Below are 22287 nucleotides of genomic sequence, written 5' to 3'. Positions count from 1 at the left end.
CAATCTATGCTAAGCCTCAGGCTAGCATCATTCTGAATGGAGAAAAACTGAAGGCATTCCCTCTAAAATCTGGAACAAGACAGGGATGCCCTCTCTCTCCACTTCTGTTCAACATAGTTCTCGAAACACTGGCCAGAGCAATTAGACAGACGAAAGAAATTAAAGGCATAAAAATAGGAAAAGAAGAACTTAAATTATCACTATTTGCAGATGATATGATTCTATACCTAGCAGACCCAAAAGGCTCTACAAAGAAACTATTAGAGCTAATAAATGAATTCAGCAAAGTGGCAGGATATAAAATCAACACGCATAAATCAAAGGCATTCCTGTATATCAGCGACAAATCCTCTGAAATGGAAATGAGGACAACCACTCCATTCACAATATCTTCAAAAAAAATAAAATACTTGGGAATCAACCTAACAAAAGAGGTAAAAGACTTATACAATGAAAACTACAGAACCCTAAAGAGAGAAATAGAAGAAGATCTTAGAAGATGGAAAAATATACCCTGTTCATGGATAGGCAGAACTAACATCATCAAAATGGCGATATTACCAAAAGTTCTCTATAGGTTTAATGCAATGCCAATCAAAATCCCAACGGCATTTCTTGTAGAAATAGAGAAAGCAATCATGAAATTCATATGGAAAAATAAAAGACCCAGAATAGCAAAAACAATGCTAAGCAGGAAGTGTGAATCAGGAGGTATAGCAATACCAAACTTCAAACTATACTACAGAGCAATAGTAACAAAAACAGCATGGTACTGGTACCAAAACAGGCAGGTGGACCAATGGTACAGAATAGAGGACACAGAAACCAATCCACAAAACTACAACTACCTTATATTTGATAAAGGGGCTAAAAGCATGCAATGGAGGAAGGATAGCATCTTCAACAAATGGTGCTGGGAAAACTGGAAATCCATATGCAACAAAATGAAACTGAATCCCTTTCTCTCGCCATGCACAAAAGTGAGTTCAAAATGGATCAAGGAGCTTGATATCAAATCAGAGACACGCCGTCTGATAGAAGAAAAAGTTGGCTACGATCTACATTCGGTGGGGTCGGGCTCCAAATTCCTCAATAGGACACCCATAGCACAAAAGTTAATAACTAGAATCAACAAATGGGACTTACTCAAACTAAAAAGTTTTTTCTCAGCAAAAGAAACAATAAGAGAGGTAAATAGGGAGCCTACACCCTGGGAACAAATCTTTACTCCTCACACTTCAGATAGAGCCCTAATATCCAGAGTATACAAAGAACTCAAAAAATTAGACAATAAGAGAACAAACAACCCAATCAACAAATGGGCCAAGGACCTGAACAGACACTTCTCAGAGGAGGACATACAGTCAATCAACAAGTACATGAAAAAATGCTCACCATCTCTAGCTGTCAGAGAAATGCAAATCAAAACCACCCTAAGATACCATCTCACTCCAGTAAGATTGGCAGCCATTAGGAAGTCAAACAACAACAAGTGCTGGCGAGGATGTGGGGGAAAAGGGTACACTTGTACATTGCTGGTGGGACTGCAGATTGGTGCAGCCAATTTGGAAAGCAGTATGGAGATTTCTTGGAAAGCTGGGAATGGAGCCACCATTTGACCCAGCTATTCCCCTTCTTGGTCTATTCCCTAAAGACCTAAAAAGAGCATGCTACAGGGACACTGCTACATCGATGTTCGTAGCAGCACAATTCACAATAGCAAGACTGTGGAACCAACCTAGATGCCCTTCAATAGACGAATGGATAAAAAAAATGTGGCATTTATACACAATGGAGTATTACTCTGCATTAAAAAATGACAAAATCATAGAATTTGCAGGGAAATGGATGGCATTAGAGCAGATTATGCTAAGTGAAGCTAGCCAATCCCTAAAAAACAAATGCCAAATGTCTTCTTTGATATAAGGAGAGTAACTAAGATCAGAGTAGGGATGAAGAGCATGAGAAGAAGATTAACATTTAACAGGGATGAGAGGTGGGAGGGTAAGGGAGAGAGAAGGGAAATTGCATGGAAATGGAAGGAGACCCTCAGGGTTATACAGTGGAGGGGGTAGAGAGAGAGGAGGGGAGGGGAGGGGAGAGGTGGGGAGGGGGGAGGGTGGAGGATGGGAAAGGCAGCAGAGCACAACAGACACTAGTATGGCAATATGTAAATCAATGGATGTGTAACTGATGTGATTCTGCAATCTGTGTATGGGGTGAAGGTGGGAGTTCATAACCCACTTGAATCAAAATGTGAACTATGATATGTCAAGAAATTTGTAATGTTTTGAACAACCAACAATAAAAAATTAAAAAAAAAAAAAAAGAAATTCTGCTAAATATTTTCCTGGGGGTATTGCTGCTCATAATGTAATATTTTCCCTCAATGTTTGTTTAATATTCATATGTTATTGATTACTATTTTGAATGTACATAAAATTGGCATCCAAAAAAAATAAAAATAAAATAAAATATATAGGATGATGTACCTAGGTTATTTGCAAGTACTACACCATTTTATGTAAGAGACTTGAGCATCCTGGGGGTTCCTGGAACAGAAGAAGCCCTGCAGATACAGAGGACAATGGTGATTCAAATCCTCACTATCAATACATAAATAAAGATGAAAGATCTACAACAGATATTGAAATATCCACGTAATCTCCCTCCAGTTCCTTGGAGATAGTTACTATTAGCAGTTTGATGCATAATATCCCAGCTATTTTTTCTATGCTTGCACGATAATATTTCTGTGTAAAAATTTTAATATTTTTTCAACTAAATATGCCATCTACCATGGAGTTCTGCAACCTGCTTTCCTTCTGACTTCAGAAGCGTCTGTCCCTGTCAATCTGCCTCAACAGCTTCACAGAGGCCCACTATATGAATGGTTTGTATTTTTTTTTCAATGAATTCTTTACTAATGGGCTTTTAATTGTTTTATTTTTCTCTATTACAAGCAGTGCTACAGGGAACATCTTGGTATATCCATCTTGATGCATTTTTCCTTTTTACAAATTATGTACCTCTGTAAGCACTATTAATATTGCCAAACATATAATTTATAACTTGTAAAGTTACTGCTTCAGGGCCTATTTAGTTTGGCTATTCCTACACAATTTTTCTCTATGTTTGTGTACATTGGTTTCCTGGTGCTCAGGAATCCTTGAGTGTTGCTGATGGAAAATGGTCCCCTAAGTAGAAGGACCACTGAAAGGGTCCTTCTAAATGGGGGTAGTATGGTAAACAATTTCAATGGGTGTGTTAGTTTCCTGTGAAAAAGATTTTTTCAAAGTGTAGATGAAACCAGAGAGTCTTAAAAATAGATACTATTAATTACAACACGCTAATAAGAGGGTAGGAGAAATATGCGTTGGATTTAATATCATTACAATAATATTTCAGTTATGAGTATTTTTACTGGTTAAAAAAATAGCATTTTTATATGTTAAGACAGCACTCAGAAAACTCTCTGAAGCTGAGAACACACCGTGTGTTGGGTATTTGGTATTTTGGAATTTTTTTTTTTTAATAGGGCACATTGTCATGGTTAAGGATATGATCCTCAAGCTACACCTGAGTTCTTATTCTGGCTTCAGCACCTACTGTCTTTGTGCTCTGGGGCAAACTTCACTTAATTTTCTGTTCCTCAATCACCAATCTGCTTTATAAAAAAAAGATAACATCAGTATATCTGCTTAAATCCTGTTATAAGGATTTAATGATAAATATATGTAAAGTGCTGTGAACAGCACAATTAGTTTTGAACGTTTACTACATAGTTAGTGAGACAAATATCCTTGCTTTCAAGTAGATTATTACAGTCTGGTTGTGGACACAGAAGAAAATGAGGATTTGCAATTTAGTGTAATAGAGCAGAGTAGTGTAATCACAGAATACAGTGAGAGCATTTGGGACAGGCCGAGTTTTTGAAGGAAATAGGAAAGTTTCCTACAGGCAGGCAAGGTAAAAATTTCCCCAGACCCTGCCATTTTCTTTCTATATCCTGACAGAAACACAGAGTACCTTGACCGTTCTGTGACCTGGCCAGCTGCATGTTTTTCTTTCCCTACAGGCTTGATCCCAAGCCGGGGCCTTGAACATTCCCAGGCACTGATAAAGCTGTGTAGGTTATTGCTGAAACGCTGAAAGATCAAAATATGTTGCTGAACACATAGAAACTAGCCCTGGCCCTGAACCAAATACCTTAAATCCCCATATAAACTCCATAATCCACTGCCTTGTCGTGAACATACCTATGTAGAACATATTTGCTGTCACTGAAGCCCTCTGTATACAAGTTCTTGATAAATGTTTTGGACTCATCACTCTGGCATGCAGTGCTTCTTTCTTTGGAATCCCCACTGAGCCCACTTCAGAACAGTTTGGGGCAATCCCTTTCAGAAACTCCCTTGCTATCCGCTTGGGGCACTCCAGCCTAAAATTCAGTGGGAGAGAAGATATGACTAAACTATGATTTGAAGAGTGGGAGAGGAATGGAAGAGCCTTTGAGATGGCAGAAAAGAGTCCGTCTCTCTTATGCATTTGGGAAGTGCAAATAGTTTCACAGGGCTGGATCACAGAGGTATTTGGCAGAATAAGGAGGTATTATGTGAAGCTGATGGCTGGAGATTAGATTATAGAAAAAAGTCTTGGTTACCATAAAAGAGATTGACTTTATCCTGAAACTATAGGGTAGAAAGAATACAGGTAAGTAATGTGATTATAGTCTTAACAATGATAAATGTAATAAAATGGGTAATGAAGTGGTACATTTGGATAGTCATAAGGCAGAATCAACAGAATGTGCTGGTTACTGCCTTCAGGAGGCAGTAAAAAATATGGGTAAGGAGTGACTTTCCCAAGGCAGCCAGATGAGCTATACCTATAGGTTTTTCCACTTTGTGACCTCAGGGAAGCAAATTCAATTCTCTGAATGTCAGACTCATTGGCTTAATGTTAACTAATTGTACGTGCAGACTTGATGAAGGAATTGAATGGCGTAATGAATACAAAGTGCTTAGCAGCTGTATTTAGTGTTTGTATTAGACCAACAAATATGTAAACTAAGCATAATGTTATTTGGGGTAGGGGGCGACAAGTAGTGTGATTAGGATGCCAGGCTCCAGGAAGTTTCCTTAGGCCTAAAGCACTGATCTGCCATTTACTAATCATGTGACCTTAAGAAAGTCACTTAGTTTATCTTTTTTTTATTATTATTATTAGTTGTTCAAAACATTACAAAGTTCTTGACATATCATATTTCATACATTTGATTCAAGTGGATTATGAACTCCCATTTTTACCCCGTATACTTATCTTTTTTAAAAAAAATGCTTCATTTTTAGTATTTGTAAGATGATGAAGATAGTAACAACTCTCTCACAGTGTTGTGGTGGGGAAGAGATGAGATAATTCAGGCAAAGTGCTAGAATATCAATTCACTTAAATATTGAGTGTATGTGCCAGATATTAGATACAAAAATAAATAAAACAGATGGAAACAAAACAAACCCTGCCCTCCTGGATCATTTTTCTAATTTCTAACAAATACTAATAATGAATCTCTAGCACATAGAGTGCTATGTGTTATCTATTTCAAAGTATTGTCTCGAGGCAAGTTTTGCGGTCCTAACCTGTCTATAATTTTTACTGCATGGAAAAAATAATATTCCACAAATATTTGTAATGGTAATATGTTGGGCCTAATTATAGACACGTTGCAAGATAATTCAGACATGGGGAAGATACCAGTAATTGGGGAGAGGAAACACAAATTTGAGGATAGTTACTACGGATAAAACTTTCAATGGAAATTAGATGGAGATTTTATTTTGTGCAAGAAAAGCTGAGAGTGCTTCAGCACCTGCCAGAAATCTTCCCAAGAAGATTATGCTTATGGCTTAACTCGGTTAAACCAAGATAAAACATTTTGAGGAACGACTTGGAAGAAAACTAATTTCACAGTAAGATATGCAAACGCCAGAGATTCGTATATTATTTTATTACTTCCATGCCTCTACATTCAGCATTTTCGGAGGTTTTGTTAACAGGATAGGTGGAGGCAGTTTATTGAATGGCAGAGGTCGGATCAAGTCTGGGGTTGCCTGCAACAGCAAGGCCCGACCCTGTTGCTAGGCAACCGACTGTGGCCCTCGCCTTAGAAAGGAGGGAACCTGACAGCTCGTGACCTGGGGGTGGGGTGGGGGCAGTGGTTAGCCACCTCTCTTCTGCACCTGTACAGGGCTTTTGTCTGCGACGGTTGGGAGGGAATAGGTAAGGGACATCAGTCAATAGGGATGCTAGATTTGCCCTGCTCTGGGTAGAGGACGCTATAAAGGGAAGCTCAACCATAAGCACCAACCCCCTCACGCACCCCAACAGAGCAGCCCCCCCAACCCCCCTTTCACCGGTGCAAGAATTCCTTCCGACAAGCGCCGCCAGCCCGGGGGCGGGAACCGAGCAAGCCCCACCTCCCGTAGCTCTCGCGACCGTTGAGACGGCGCCAAGAACGTAACTTCCGGCGGCGACCCATCCGCTCCTCCGTGATTGGTCCGTTTTCACAGGCTGCTGCGTGACGTACCGCCCGGGACCTGTGGTCGCACGTGTGTCTAGGCCTAGAGACTGGCCCGTGAGCCGGCCTGCGGCGTCCCCCGGGATTTCGAGGGTGTGGTGGCCGCCGCTGTGTTTGGGTGTGAGTGCCGAGCGGCTGCAGTATGGTGAGCAAGCCTCGTTCGTCTCGGCGACCCGGCGCCGTAGTTTTTCCGAGGCCGGGTTGGTTTCGGTAGTGCCAGTGGCTGCAGCTCTCTCGGTCTGAATTATGTCAGAGGCTGCTTGACGCACAGTGATCTGAAACGGGCCGTCCCCCTCATCCCCGGTCACTCTCCCCAGAAGGAGTAGTCCCGAGAGGTGGCTTTCCTTGTACCCTAGGGGCCTGCACCTCTGCGCGGTTTCAGTTCATAGAAAACCTGTGACACCTGACCCGATCGCTGCACCCCGCTGCTTCCTGGGGTTGGGCGGAGCGGGAGCTGCTGATCACTGCAGGCCCAGGAGTGGCAGATATATCTTCTTGTTCACTCTGGGGGAAAGACAACTTGTGGGAGAGTAAGGTTGGGCCTTTATAAAGAAAGTCACTCAGTTGGTTTCTGTTTGGAAAATAAAGGTTGAATAGCAAAATAAAAAAGTTTGGAGATGGAAATGAATCTTATTAAACATAAGCTGCTGTTTGTGTCCTGGTTTTTTTTACTAGTTGGTAGAGAGATGTTTACCTGTCTGGAACACCCTACTCCAGATTGTCTTGTGGCAGGCTCACTATCCTGATTCATCCTGTCACGGCAAGGTCCCCATAGCACCCAGTCTAAAGGGACTCTTGAGTCATTGGCACAGCACCATATTTAATTTTCTTCACCTGAAATCATTTTCTTGTTGATTTGATTGCTGATAATAGGAACCTTACATCTGACTTCCACTGTTATATTCCCATCTCCCATAAGGAGGTCTGTCATAGAATAAGTGCCCAATTAATAATGTTTTCTAAAAGAAGTCATGGGTTCTATAGAGCACAAGTGCCATTGCCTACCCTAAATTGTAGATCTGAAAAGTCCATTGATCCTTCACATAATTCATTGAAGCTACCTGTGAGGTCTAAGGTATTATTTACTATTTTAGATCCTGTTTTAATGAATTGTCTTAATTCTCTTCCTTTGAAGCCTCACAGGAAGAAAAAGCCCTTTATAGAGAAGAAGAAAGCTGTCTCTTTTCACTTGGTCCACCGGAGCCAACGGGATCCTTTAGCAGCAGATGAGACTGCACCCCAGAGGGTTTTGTTACCCACACAGAAGGTAGTTTCTGTTCTTTAGCCAGTGAATTTATAAACTATTAGGGCATTTGTGTGTGTTTTTCATGGTGCTGAGGATCTAACCACAGCCTTGCATATTCTAGGCAAGAACTCTACCACTGAGCTACACTCCATTCTCTGCTAGTAGTTTTAATAAATTGTTGGCCAATGATGATTCTCAAATAACTGGTCTTCTGAGAAATAGTCTGTGATTCAGTTTTCAATACATGTGCCAAATTTTTGCATAATGTGTATTTATTTTGATTGGGAGGGTAAAGCATCTTCATTTGAGATGTTTAAATGAATAATTCTTATAAAGTAATGATAAACATTTACTAAACCACCAGCTACAATTCTGCATGATGTTATTTAGGACACAACCATATGCTCAACCTCTGCTTTCCTGAGATCTGCCATTTAGAATAGTCTTTTTGTAAACTTCATTTTGCCTCCTGGTCATTCATCTCATGAAATATAAAATATCTGAGCTCATGCATTAGCTTTGGAAAATGTCAGGGAGCCTTGAAAAGGATGATTTGATTTTGTTAGAGTATACTTGTTAAGTGTAGATGACATAAAAGAAAGTGTTGGGGAACAGTAGCCATATTTTAGCTCTTCAGTACATTGAGAAAATTATACTTTCTTTTCAAAGCCTGTAACTTTTCTAACCTTCCAAATACATGATATATGCATTTATTTCTTAGCTTGAATTGTTACATGAAAATGTTTAGTAGAATGAATTGTTTTTGTTCCTGTTTGTTTTATTTATCAAGGTCTTGCTATGTTGCCTGGGCTGGTCTTAAACTTGTGGGTTCAAGGGATCCACTTTACTCTCTCAGCTATCTGGGGCTGTAGGCATACACCACTGCAAATGGTTTGTTTTCATTGCATTTTAATTTTATGTAGAATCTGGTTTAGAAGTGCTGCATTTCCTGAGTTTGTTAAGAATTCTTTGTCTCATTCCTATAAGCCATCGTTCATGTGCCATCTGCCTCCTAGTCAGTAATTTGTGCTTATAGTATTGCTGAGCCCTATCCAAATAAGGGATACTAATTTCATTTTGTTGTTGTCCAAGATAAATGATGAAGAAAGGCGAGCAGAACAGAGGAAGTATGGTGTATTCTTTGATGATGACTATGACTACCTACAGCACCTGAAGGAACCATCTGGGCCCTCAGAGCTTATTCCTGCTAGTACCTTCCACAGCAGCAAAGATGAGAAAGAAGAAACTTCAGTAATTCCAGTAAGCCTTTTCAGCAATTTAGGCATGAGATATGAATGTGGGAAAGAGTGAAGAAACGACTGGTTGTTTTAAAAAAAGATAACTGTTTCCAGCAAAAAATGGTGTCTATATGAAGAGCACAGATAGGCCATGTCTCCACTTAAAATTGTATGTGCATACCTGTATCATCAGGAGAAGAGTAGGCCATCTCTTCTGGTAGCAGGTGGTAAAAGTCATAACATTTGACAGTTTCAGGACTTCTGATTGGTGAGTCATGTGAGGCAGCACTTTTCAATAGAGGAAAAGCAGCTAACTTTACATTAATAACCGTTTCAGGATCATAAACTGTTCCAAGATAGACTATAACTTTTATGAACTATTTAGATCTTCAACACTTTTGTAAAAGCTGCAGGCTAACCATAAGAGAAAACAACATAAATAGATTATAATGAAATGCCTGTTATTCTTCCCAACAAAAGTGCAGTCCATTTTAATACTTTTATCTTTTAGGTAGAAATGAAGGCATGTGTTTATATAAAACTAGTGCTATTTTAAGTTCTGCTCATCCCCCTCCATCCCTTCCATTTATGTTAAGGATGCCCATGTTGTGTGCTTCTGTTTTAGCGTAGAGTAAATTTTCCTGTAGGAAACTTTTATATTACCTGGCAGTTAAAATAAAGGAGATTTTCGTTGGGATTATAGACAAGAGGAAGAGATTAAAAGGGGGAGCACCAATTCCCAGTTTTTTGTTTTCTAATCTTGTCATGATCTGGTGCTTCTTTCCTCAGAAAAGATGTGATCATAGTTCTTCTAGTCCATAGCTTGTCTTTTATGCAGAGTTAAAAGTGTTAGGTTTCAGGAATTCAATTCAGAGAACGAGGTAATGACTGCAGCTGTTCCATTTGTAAACTAGGACATAGCTCTTGTAAGGCCCTGCATTCCACCACTGTGTTGATATCATAGTAGAACCAATTTCTCTGTTCTTTCCCAAGCCTGTTATATCAGAAGTAGGGTACTTTTGAGACTTCCTTCTGTACTCCATTGAGGGAGAGGAGAGGCCTAATAGTTGTTCAACTTCTTTATCTTTCCTAGGGAGAAAGTTTTTAATAAAGATATAATATTCCTTTGGCTGAATCATATTAAGGTTTAAGCTTTTAATCCTTGATTCATTTTAGGTAAAAGAAATCACTAATTGATTTTTTTTAAACAGAAAAAGGCTATTGAATGGATACTTCAGTTGTATTTATAAGGACAAATGAATTATGTTTAAAAACAAAAGTGCCATTGATATTCTATAGTGCTGTACAAAAAAATGTAAATTAGTCCCACCTACTTTTATGACTTTAATTTGTGACAAACCAAAATTGAATAGACCAGATGTTTTAGCTTTTTGCTGCTGTGACTAAAGGATCTAACCAGAACAATCTTAGGGGAGGAAAAGTTTACTTGAGGGCTCATGGTTTCAGAGGTCTTAGTCCATAGGCAGCTGGTTCTATTCCTTGGGGCTTAAGTGAAGCAGGACATCATGGTGGAAGAGTATGGCAGAGGGAACCGGCTCACATGATGATCTGAAAGCAGAGACTTCACCCTAGTTACAAACTATATACCCCATAGCCATGCCCCCAGTGAACCACTTCCTCCAGCCACACTCAGCCTGTATCTAGTCAACAATCAATCCTGTTAGGGATTAATTCTCTGATTAGGTCAAGTATATAACTCAATCATTTTTCCTCTTAACCTCTTGTATTGTCTCTCACATGAGCTTTTGGGGGACACCACATCTAAACCATAAAATCAGAAATATTGAATAAACCTTAGAAACAACGTAAGGTAATTAGAAAAGACATTACAGAAATAATGCTTGAGCTTGTCTTGATTTTCATGAAGATGGTGCTTTGGCAGAAAATAGTTCGGCAAACTCAGAATAGGAACTACTGCAACCAAAAAAAAAAAAAAGTTGTACTCTTCTAAAAGGGAAAGTAATCACTATCTAAACTCTTATCGTGTATGTGACTGACTATTTCCAAGATTTGAAGAAATCTCCAATGGTTAAATTCACTAAATTTACTCAGGCTGAGCCCTTCCCCACTTTTTGTCTAGTAATCACAAAGAGTACTGTTTAAAAAAACCTAAGAATATATGTGTCTGTATAGTGCGTGCATTTATGTAGTGTGCATGTATATATAGTGTTGTGGGTCACAGTGATAGGCATATTGCTGCTCAATAAATTATTTTGAATTATCAAATGACAGTGAGGGATTGGACTTGATTTATGTAGTAATCTTTTACTAAGAAATTTGGACATATGGGGTAGGCCTTGATTTTATGTGGCCTTGAAAAATTGGGAGCTTAAGTACAAAGTGAAGAATGAGAACCTATTATAAATTTATGAAAATACTGAGGGAGTTTAATCAGACAGGTATGAAGGTTAGATTAGGGGTGGACTAATGGAGCAGCTGTTGGGGCAATCTACATCTTGGTTAGTCCATAAATTGGATGGTGCCTGAAGGAGGGGAGTAAAGTCATTCTCTGCAAGAGTTCAAAAGGACACAGGGACAGAGAGGAATGATTATGACCACTGTAGGATTTAAGACAGCTGATGCAAAGAAAGGCTTTGTTGTTACTAGAGATGGGATGTTATCTCTAGTCTTAAGAGAAAAAGATTAATTTTGTTTTGAAACTTTAGGCAAGTGGAGTTACAAGATCTGGATTTGAGTCCTGAAACCTCTCTCAGTGACCAGTCTCAGGCAGACATAATGTTTTACCCTTTTAAGCTTCTATTTCACTAAAATGCACATCTTAGATGGTGGAATTGTATGTCCAAATGTGTAAGTGGCACACAGGTGAGAGATTACAGAATGTTGTAACATTTCCTAAGTTTGTGATAACCAATTACCAAATACTACATGACCTAACAGAAATTTATTGTTTGTTTGTTCTGGAGGCCAGAAATCTGAAATCAAATTATTGGCAGGTTCAGTTCCTTCATAGGGGCTCAGGGGGAGGATTCTCCTGCTTTCCTTACTTGTAGCTTCTAGAGGTTGGTGGCAATCTGTCCTTAGAGTTCCTTGGCGTATGGATGTTTCACTCCAGCATGCCTCCATCTTCACATCACATTCTCCCTGATGTGTCTGTCTTCTCCTGGCCTCTTTAAGGGCATACTGGCTGACTAGAGCTCACCCTAGTTCTGTATGACCTCATCTTAACTACTTGTACAAGATTTAGTGCATTTTCTTTTGCTATTAATAACACCCACAGTCTTGAGTAAGTTATAAGGAAAAAAGGTTTATTTTGGCTCATGTCTGAGGTTGAGGGGCTGCATCTGATGATGCCCTTATTGCTGGCAGAGAGTCATGGCATCACAGAGAACATGTGAGTGACCTAGCAAACTGACTTTTATAGCAGACCCACTGTAGTCACATGAATGGATTAGTTCATTCATAATAACAGAGCTCTGATCACCTCTTCCTACCTGGTCTCACTTCTAATACCTTATAATGGGGAATAAATTTTAACCTGAGTTTCAAAGAAAACAGACCATAATCAAACCATGAAAGACTTTATTTCAAATATGGTCACAGTCTGGGGGGATGGGTCGACATAAATTTTGAGGGGACACTTTTCAGCCCAGTATAGTAGTTGGAAAGTATTTTCAAAGTAAGCCTAACAATTGTCTAATTTCTTTTTTAAGAGTACTGGAATTAAGTTGCCTTCATCTGTATTTGCATCAGATTTTGAGGAAGATGTTGGGTTGTTAAATAAAGCAGCTCCAGTTTCAGGTGTGTTTCATTTCTGTAAGTTTTCAAATGGATAAATTTGTGTTTTACAAACAGAAATGTAATGATGTAGGATTTTGCTAACCTTAATATAGGATTAAAACAATTGAGATGTGTCTGTAATTCATGTTAAAGATCATGAGGAAGGGACAAATATGGTTAGCAGCCTTTTGTGTTGTGCCATCAAATTCCTCAATTGAAGGGGATCTCTGAGAAATTCAAGTTTATGGCAGTCTAATAGAGAAATTTTAAATCACCTAGCCTTTTACAAAGACAGTGTCACATTCATTAACAATACTATAATTTTGAACAATAATCTTTTTCACAATTTCTCCTAAGAGTATATAAATATTTTAAAGAAGTTTTAATTTACTACCTATTCAAGGTACACTGAAACTGGTTTTTAAAAAGTTTTTAGCATCAACATTGTAGTTTAGAACAAACACAAAAATCCAAGTAGTGTTTTGATATTTTCTTCCAAGTTGCCTTAATTATTGACTTAACATTTGCGTTGATTTATTGATTTTTTTTTTCTTCAGACTTAAGTTGCTAGAGTGTTAGGTTAAACAGAACAAAGCATGGTCCCTGATCTCAAGGACTTTACTTCAGTTATAAAAAATAATAACTGCTAACTTATAGTAATATCAGATTGGTAAATACTGATGAGGCAAAGGGTTCCAGACCCAGCTTCAGGTTGTTAGGCAAGACTGCCTAGAGGATGTTTAGGTTAATCTGTTTTAAAAAATTTTTTAAAATTTATTTGCATGGTGCTGGGAATCAAACCCAGAGCCTGTTGCATGTAAGGCAAGCACTTCACCACTGAGCAACACCCTAGCCCCCAGTTGATTTCTTAATAAAAGTCACTTGGAAGAGGGAGGGAGGGATGGAGAATTTATCCCACACAGAAGACTGAATGTCAGAAGCTGCATGCATTTTAGCATGCCAGAAGGAAGGGTGAAGATTAGTAAGAAATGCAGCTGAGCCAAGTGGAGTGGCGCACACCTATAATCCCAGTGGCTCAGGGGACTGAGGCAGGAAGGTCTGAGTTCAAAGCCAGCCTCAGCAAAAGTGAGGTGCTAAGCAACTCAGTGAGAACCTGTCTCTAAATCAAATACAAAATAGGGCTGGGGATGTGTCTCAGTGGTTGACAGCCCCTGAGTTCAATCTCTCGTAGCCCCTCTTCCCCAAACAAAGAAATGCAGCTGAAAAGTTAAGCAGTGGCTATGTATCAGACAGTATTGGAAGCTGTGTCAAATCAGAAGGTTGAACTTGAAAGGTTTTCTCTAACTTCATAGTTTTTTTTCATTAGATGGAAGAATATCACCGAAGAAACAGGTTGAGATTTATTAAAATCTCGAGAAAAAGTGTAATAGTGTATAAATACTTAATTTGAATTACTTCTAGCAGGTGAATTTTTAAAGCCCAGTTTCTTCCTGCACGTGAAAGCTTTGAGTTGCTAAATAGATTAATATACATCTGCAGTGGAAGAGTGTTTTTCCTAGTAGATACTGGAAGAGAAATTTTGCCTTTCATCTCTTGTTTTTAACTGGACTGAACTTAAGGTTTTAAATCATTCCTTTATCCTCACTAACTAAATAGAATCTGGTACATTATATTATGGGTACACAGGTTATATAAAGTGGATGAATGATGCTTTCTTGGAAATTATTGCTCAATTTTTGTTTTCTTTTTAGGACCTCGACTGGATTTTGATCCAGACATTGTTGCAGCTCTTGATGATGATTTTGATTTTGATAATCCAGATAACCTACTTGAAGATGACTTTATTCTTCAGGCTAATAAGCCAACAGGAGAAGAGAGAATGGATATACAGTATGTGTGAATTGTTTCAAAGTGCAGATGACATGACCGGCTCCTTCAGTGAGAGGACTACCATGTTTTAGTAGGAAAAGACCTTCAAGAGTATTAATCTGAGACATCTTTATTTTAGAGCAGAAAATAATTTAGTTTGAGACATCAGCTCTTTATATATTGGTGGGAATAAAGTCAAATATCAGCTGCCACTTCATTGCTTTTCTTATCCCATCAGCACCTCTATTCCCATCTGTATAAGAACCCTTCCTGAAACACCCTCCTGTTTTACTTATGTAAAGTTGAATTGATCTGTTATTAAATTATTTGACGAGTTAACTTATGACTCTTGGAATTTAGGAAATGTGAAAGTGAAGATGGTAGCGAGTGGGAAGATGTGGACGATGAGAAGGGGAGCGGTAGTGACGATGACTATGACACTGCAGGCCTGGTGTCAGATGATGACATGGCTGCCCCTGGGAAACCTCTTACACCCATGGAAAAGCACTTATTCTGGGATGAGGAAACAAAAAGTCGGTTTACAGAGTATTCTATGACTTCCTCAGTCATGAGGAGAAATGAACAACTGACCCTACATGATGAGAGGTTTGAGAAGGTGAGGTCCCCATAAAAGATGTTTTAGTATTTTCTCTAGTAACTGTACTTCTAAAAAAATGAGAAAAAAGCTATGACTTTCTTTCAAAGCCTGAATTGTAGTGTACTTGATTTGGTTCTTCTATCATGAGTTTTCTCCAAAGCTTCCAATCCTGTTCTCTAGACTATCTTTACTATCTTTAGTCTCACCCATCCTGTCCTGTAGCACTTTCCTCCACCTCGTATCATCTCTCTTAACATGCTTATTTATTGTTTGTTGTATCTAGATTTGTCTCACATTGCAATGTTAGTTTGCCAAGGGCAGAGATTCTTATGTGATTTGCTCACTGGTACATGCCTAGCCCTAACGTGGTATCTGGCATACAGTAGGCATTCACTGTCCAATAAATGATGAGTGAGTTAAGGAATGGTTCCCTTCCAGGTAAACCCAAGATGGTTTTAACTTTGCTACAATCTCATAACATGTTAGGTTCCCTCTTCTGTGAAGAGAGGCAAACAGTTGCTGGGTGTGGTGGTAGTGTACACCTGTAATCCCAGCTACTTAGGAGTCCAAAGCAGGAGGATTAAAAGTTCGAGGCCAGCCCAAGCAAATTATTAAGACCCTGTCTCAAAAATTTTTAAAAAGGGGTGGGGATATGGCAAGAGCTCTTGGCCTGGCATGTGCAAAACCCTGGGTTCATTTCCCCAAACCAAAAGAATAAAAAGAAAGAAGCCAACTGTTACTACAAATAACCTCACTTGTCAGGAGATACATCAGCATTTGCATACTCTTTTGACAAAGGCTAACATTGTAAATGCTATTTGAATAATATAATAAATACCATCCAAAGAAAAATAGAATTATACATTAATAGGAGGCTGTGTTCAATTACAAGCTCTTTTAGTCTTTATAACCAAAGAATTTGAAAATGTTTGTTTTTTTTTTTTTTTGTTTTTGTTTTTAGTTGTAGATGGACACAATACCTTATTTAATTTATTTATTTTTATATGTGGTGCTGAGGATCAAACCCAGGACCTCACATGTGCAAACAAGTGCTCTACCACTGAGCCACGACCCCAGTCCCTTTTTTTTTTTTTTTGTTCCTGGGATTGAACTCAGGTGCACTCAACCACTGAGCCACATTCCCAGTCCTATTTTATATTTGATTTAGAGACAGGGTCTCACTGAGTTGCTTAGCACCTTGCCATTGCTGAGGCTGGCTTTGAACTCACAATCCTCCTGAGTCAGCCTCCCCAGCCGCTAGGATTACAAGCATGCGCACCACCATGCCTGGCCTGAAGATGTTTTTAAAATGTTCTGAGGTAAGGATCTCTGCCTAGCATTTTATTCTCTAAGCTCAGTAGAGTAACTCCTTTTCATTTTAATTGGAAGCCTATTTTCAGTCTAAATGTGAATCTGGAATACTGGCTTGAAATCTGAAATATCTTTTATATCCTATTATGGTGCTAAATCCCTGCAGATATTTTAATGGTAGTTAGGATCTTAAAGTAGTTTTTAAATAGTGAGTAGAAATAATGTTGACATACAACATTTAAATACTGGAGTTAATGAATTTGTTTATTTTTAATGGTATGTTTTTTCTATTTCAAGTTTTATGAACAATATGATGATGTTGAGATTGGAGCTCTGGATAATGCTGAATTGGAAGGTTCCGTTCAAGTAGATAGCAATCGCTTACAGGAGGTTTTGAATGACTACTATAAAGAGAAGGCAGAGAAGTAAGTAAACTTTCCTTTCCCTGTTTAGCTGCTTCCCCCCCACCCCATCTCCAAATGAGATTTGTAGTGCTACAGTGAAATTCTTGTCAGATTCCATTAATAAGGAAATAGTACATTTCTTATAAACTTTGGCTCATAGATTGCTTGTCAGTTTTGCCTGCATTTTGATATTAAGAATTCTGAAGCCAGCTGGGCTCAGTAGTGCACACCTGTAATTCCAGCGGCTCAAGAGGTTGAGGCAGGAGGATCTCGTTCAAAGCCAGCATCAGCAAAAGCAATGTGCTAAGCAACTCAGTGAGACCTTGTCTCTAAATCAAATACAAAATAGGGCTAGGGATGTGGCTCAATGGTTGAGTGTCCCGGAGTTTAGTCCCCAGTACCGCCTCCCCCACCCCCAAATAAAGAATTCTAAAGCTAAATATGACAGTGGGAGCATGCTGGGAACCACATTTTCTGTATTCTTGACTTAAAAAGAGTCATGGTTGGATAACTGTCAGTGGAAAACAGGGAGTAGGGTGGTTCTTCTAGCCTCCTTGGCTGAAGAATTACTTCAACTTATGCACTTTCTTTTCATGTTTATGGAGTGCTGGGTGTTGCTGAGTATTCTGAAAAATAGGTAGTCATGGCTTATAAAGGAATAATAGTTTTAATCTCAGTTGATTTGCAGAACTGACTAGTGAATTTTGTTGTGAATTAGTATCTGCATCAAGGTGACTTTTTTCTGAGAGAAACTCATGAGGAGTTTAAATCTGCCAGAAAGGTCAGATGTTCCATGATTTCTGAAATATGCAGATCCCACAGCAGGAAAAGAAGCTACACACTTGGAGTGAATGATATAAATACTTTGGAGAGATGGATTGGCTAGTGCTTTTTTAGGCCTTAAAAAATTCTGTCTTCTCCATCTTGTTTAATACATAACCATATAAACTTGCCAATAGATCTCATTTATCTGCAGAGTAAATGTCTAAAACCCACTGACATAGGAATATGTGGGTTTAAAAAATTGTTAAAGAGTTTCTGTAGTTGTTTTAGTCACATATAATAACGAGGAAATTTCCCGTCTTCTTTTGTCTTCATTTTTAAAAACATAACCAAAAGCTGTGTAAAATTGAATACTCTTGAACCCTTTGAGGATCAAGACCTACCAGTGAATGAGCTTGATGAGTCTGAGGAGGAAGAGATTATTACTGTAGTCCTTGAAGAAGCCAAAGAGAAGTGGGATTGTGAATCCATTTGCAGTAAGTAACTTTGTGCCTACTCTACTGCCATAAATGTGATAGTAATTTTAAAGTATTAAGTACATCAGCTTTGAAAAAGTACATCTATTTTAGTAGTAAGTTTTTAGGGAACTTATGAAAAGGGCTTAAAAGAGTAATATTTTCTATTATTGAATTATAAACAATTTAAAAACATTTATGAGGGAGACTCCACTGTTATTTTGTACTACAAAAACACCAAGGTCAGCAATATAGTGACCTTAGTAAAATATGCTGAACTAGAAGTGTACTTATTGATGCATGATTTTGGGGGGGTTTGTGAAAAGAATTAGGAAGTAGTAATATTTCTATTAATGAGTTGTAAATAATTTTAAAATGTTTGAGAGAGACTCCAATGTTATTTCACATCACAAACACTAAGGTCAGGAATATAGTGGGATTTTAGTGCTTAACTGAAAGTGTACTTAATTAGTGCATGACTTTTGTTTTTTAGGTACATACTCAAATTTATATAACCATCCACAGCTTATCAAATATCAACCAAAGGTAAGCCCTGATATCCTAAGCTTTTTGAAATGTCCAATATGGGAAGAAGAGTGTACAAGTTTTCTCACAGTAGCTATCCCTTTGTGGCTGACAGCACTATTAGGAATAGCACCAGCAGTGAGCTATTTTTAAGATATGGGAAATAACTCTAGTGTCATTTCATCTTTTTATTTCAGCCCAAACAAATCCACCTATCTTCTAAAACAGGAATACCTCTCAACGTCTTACCTAAGAAAGGGCTTACAGCAAAGCAAGTGGAACGAATGCAGATGATTAATGGCAGCGATCTGCCCAAGGTATCAACCCAACCACGTTCTAAAAATGAAAGCAAAGAAGACAAAAGAGCAAGAAAGCAAGCTATAAAAGAGGAGCGCAAGGTAAAATATGTTTTTTAAATACAAGATTTATAAAGATTTGGTGGAGGGGAAATTTCAGGAGTTTTCTCCTGTGAAAGTAGTCTCTATTAGTTTAAAGATATGAATAACATGAGGACCCTCTTATACAGGAACGAAGAGTAGAGAAGAAAGCTAACAAATTAGCATTCAAGCTGGAGAAAAGAAGGCAGGAAAAGGAGCTGCTGAACTTGAAGAAGAATGTTGAGGGTCTAAAGCTATAGACAGCTGAATGTTGAGGATAAAGCACGTTCCCCGTTATGGGCTCCTTGTTATGTTCAGTTTATCCAGGATGTTAAGAGAGACAAGGCTGCTTGCCATTTTTACTGGCAGATGTTGAAGAGAAAAATACAATATTTGTATTGTTTTCCTACCAGCAAGTTTCCCCTGTCAACTGTCTTGTAAATATTGTATTGTTTTAAATTTAATATTATAAGCTTAGATTTGCTCTAAAATAAATGACTTCATGAATGTGAAATGTTTGGATAAATTAAAGGAAAATATCTTCATAACTTGAACGGAATTGGTGTATTCATTTATTTGTATGGTTGTCATAGTTGTTTTTCGCAGATGTTCTCAAATATTTCTTTGAAACTTCTCCACGCCTTTTCAGGAATTACATGGTTTAATTTGCTGTATGTAGAAAAGTGGCCTGGTTAAACTCAATTTTGAAATGCTGAGTTTATTCTGCTCAGTGGTGAGAATGGTTTTCATGAGAACATTCCTCTAGTAGGAAGCTGTTTTCCCTTGCTGTATACAAAAAGAACATTTCAGAAGGATGGGAAACTTAATATTAAAGTTGTTAGCATTTAGATTTCCTGTTATGTGACTGCATGACTATCTTATGGGATTTAGGAACAGTGAAGTCAGGAAACAGAGAAACTGAAGAAGTAATCAAGAAAACCTCTTTGGCTTTAAAGAATCCCTAGCTGAAAATCAGATATTTATTCACTTCAGTTTAAACTAGAAAGTTTAATCTTTTCATCCATATTTAATGTTCAGACCCACTTATGCTTAATTAAAATACAGATTGAAAACTTTCCCTCCTTTCAGTGAGTTGTTTTGTGTAACATCAACTGTTCCAAAGTTTAAGCAGTGACACCATCACAATTGTTAATTATTTGGTAAACTGTGACTTCTTGCAACTGACAAGTGGCCCTTGTTCATGTGTCCCTGCCTAATGTGGTGTTATATGGACTGGACTCTGAAAATCTGTGGACACTATTCATCTGAATGAGGAACAGCATGGCTGGGACAGAGCCATTTTTGGCAGGTGAGCTGAATTTGATATCTGACTTATTAGAAGGGTCTTCATCTGGAATTAATTTGAGTATGGTTTTTCCAAAGCTGATAGGTGTCACTTTATTCTGCCAAATTAATTTTTTTTAAAGAGTTATATGAAAACCAACAGCATAGGTATTCTATCAACATTGATTTTTTTTTTAAAGTAAATAAATAAAAAGCGTGGCTACACAGCTTGTCATTATAGAAGTTGGCTACCAGTATCTAAATGCCAACCTGTAGAAGCAAAGAGTCAGTTGGTGGCTTATGTGAATATAGGGGATGTAAATCCTGAAAGGATTGACAATTTTGGTAATTGTCTCAACTGAAGTTTCTCAAAATCAGCAAGAATGTTGTAGACATTTGATATTACTTGATTCTGGTGCTACTTTCAAGTTTAAGTCAGCATATGATGTATTTTGCTGTTAGGAGAATATGACCAACCTCAATTTTGAAGCATATCATAATTTAGGCTGATTATATTCCCTACTTAAAGGTTTGATTTTATTCTGGAGAATAAAGTCACAGAAATTAAAACAAACTTGCTAATATTTTGTTTTATTTCACCCACCACCCCTAGCCCCAAACTGTCTTCCACATCAGGCACTCAAGTTGGCCAACATTTTAGCCGTCTGTAAACAGTGTCTGGAAACGGAACATACATGCTCCTTGCTAAATGATGGCAGTTCCCAGAGATAAAGGATTTTGCCTTCAAGAACCACAGATCAGAGGAGGCAGGGTGTGTGCAGTAAAGATAACTGGCAGTGCCGGCACTGTGCTAAGTACCACTTGTAATGGGGACCTTGGTACTTACTGATCCCTTGAAGGTTCTTAAGTTTGTGCTTAGTTGCCCCCTTCTCCATAAGCTTTTTCCTGAGCATGTGTTTAAAAATAACATACCCGCCTTCTTGGCATTCTTTATCCTCCCCTGCTTTAGGTTTTCCATGACATCTGTTGACATCTGAAACTCTTTTTTTGGTCTCCTCTCAATAGAGGAAGGCAGAAAATTTTTGCCTTATCCCAGTGTTTAAGATAGTCCCCGTCATTTGTAGAATCTCTAAGTAGGATATGAGTGAATGGGCACATAGGAAAGGCATTTCAGAAAATACTTAGAAGTAACTCTAGTGCTTGGACTTCCTGGGGTTAACAAGGAGGAAGACCTAAGATCCCAGAGAAGGAACAAAGTCGAGAAGAATTTGCCTGTATATTTTATTTGGTTTAAGCATGGTCCACGATTGGTTCGAAGCCACTTCAAATATTTCAGCGCTACTATTATATTTAATTCTGGATATCCTAACTGCTGTAAACTGTCCATGTTTACAGTTTACAGCAGTGTCATCTGTGACACACTGTATCCCACAATATCATTGTGATGTCATCACATCAACTCAGGTAAACAGCAGAACTCTGACTGCCTTGTGACCTTACTGTTAATATTGTCTATACTTTTGTTTCCTCATGTGTCTTGATACTGGTTTGCTTTCTCAAGTTTGTCCTAATTAAAAGACAGAAGAAAGATAAAGGGCAGAAGGTAAAAATTCTAATGGCCTTATGTTTTAGTTGTGAAACTTGCAAAACATGCCCACTTTTCAAGTTAAGAGTAGAACTAATAGGCCTGTACATCTGTAGACCTATTCTCAATTTCATTTTATTCTTTCCCCTCAGGAAACTTTCAGTCATACATCAATGATCTAGGCTACTATGCATATTTTTTTCCCTAAATCATCTTTATGGTATATCTGAATGCAGAATCTTCTTTATTTTGGAACAGCTGAAAAAGAAGCATAAACCCAGCTCTGTGAAGTCAGTATTTGCTGTGAAGGCATCCTTGAAAGGATAAACCAAACAGTCTCTGGGACTGACTTCA

The 22287-nt window shown here is 38.3% G+C and overlaps 2 protein-coding genes across 2 annotated transcripts in view; both read left to right on the top strand.

The window, feature by feature from the left end:
- Positions 1 to 6577: 6577 nt before the first annotated feature.
- Positions 6578 to 19657, top strand: Ltv1 (LTV1 ribosome biogenesis factor). Its single transcript, XM_027938431.3, has 11 exons — positions 6578 to 6722; positions 7713 to 7844; positions 8916 to 9083; positions 12754 to 12841; positions 14533 to 14671; positions 15011 to 15266; positions 16857 to 16984; positions 18083 to 18222; positions 18695 to 18747; positions 18924 to 19124; positions 19253 to 19657. Exons 1-11 carry the CDS (start codon positions 6720 to 6722, stop codon positions 19361 to 19363), a joined length of 1419 nt encoding a protein of 472 aa, XP_027794232.1. The 5' UTR covers positions 6578 to 6719; the 3' UTR covers positions 19364 to 19657.
- A 727-nt stretch (positions 19658 to 20384) lies between these two features.
- Positions 20385 to 22287, top strand: part of Zc2hc1b (zinc finger C2HC-type containing 1B) — a 45739-nt gene continuing 43836 nt past the window's right edge. The window contains exon 1 of the mRNA XM_027938414.3: positions 20385 to 20412. Within this exon, the coding sequence (XP_027794215.2) occupies positions 20385 to 20412 (28 nt within the window). The remainder of the gene's footprint in view (positions 20413 to 22287) is intronic.

This window comes from Marmota flaviventris, chromosome 6 (assembly GCF_047511675.1).
Source record: "Marmota flaviventris isolate mMarFla1 chromosome 6, mMarFla1.hap1, whole genome shotgun sequence".
Taxonomy (NCBI): domain Eukaryota; kingdom Metazoa; phylum Chordata; class Mammalia; order Rodentia; family Sciuridae; genus Marmota; species Marmota flaviventris.
This window is presented reverse-complemented; position numbering and strand designations above follow the sequence as displayed.

Bases quoted from the DNA above. Each gene is read 5' to 3' on its own strand.
- Ltv1 (XM_027938431.3), top strand. The intron at 7,845-8,915 runs GTAGTTTCTGTT...TTGTTGTCCAAG, and splicing joins TTTTGTTACCCACACAGAAG to ATAAATGATGAAGAAAGGCG. The intron at 14,672-15,010 runs GTATGTGTGAAT...CTTGGAATTTAG, and splicing joins GAAGAGAGAATGGATATACA to GAAATGTGAAAGTGAAGATG.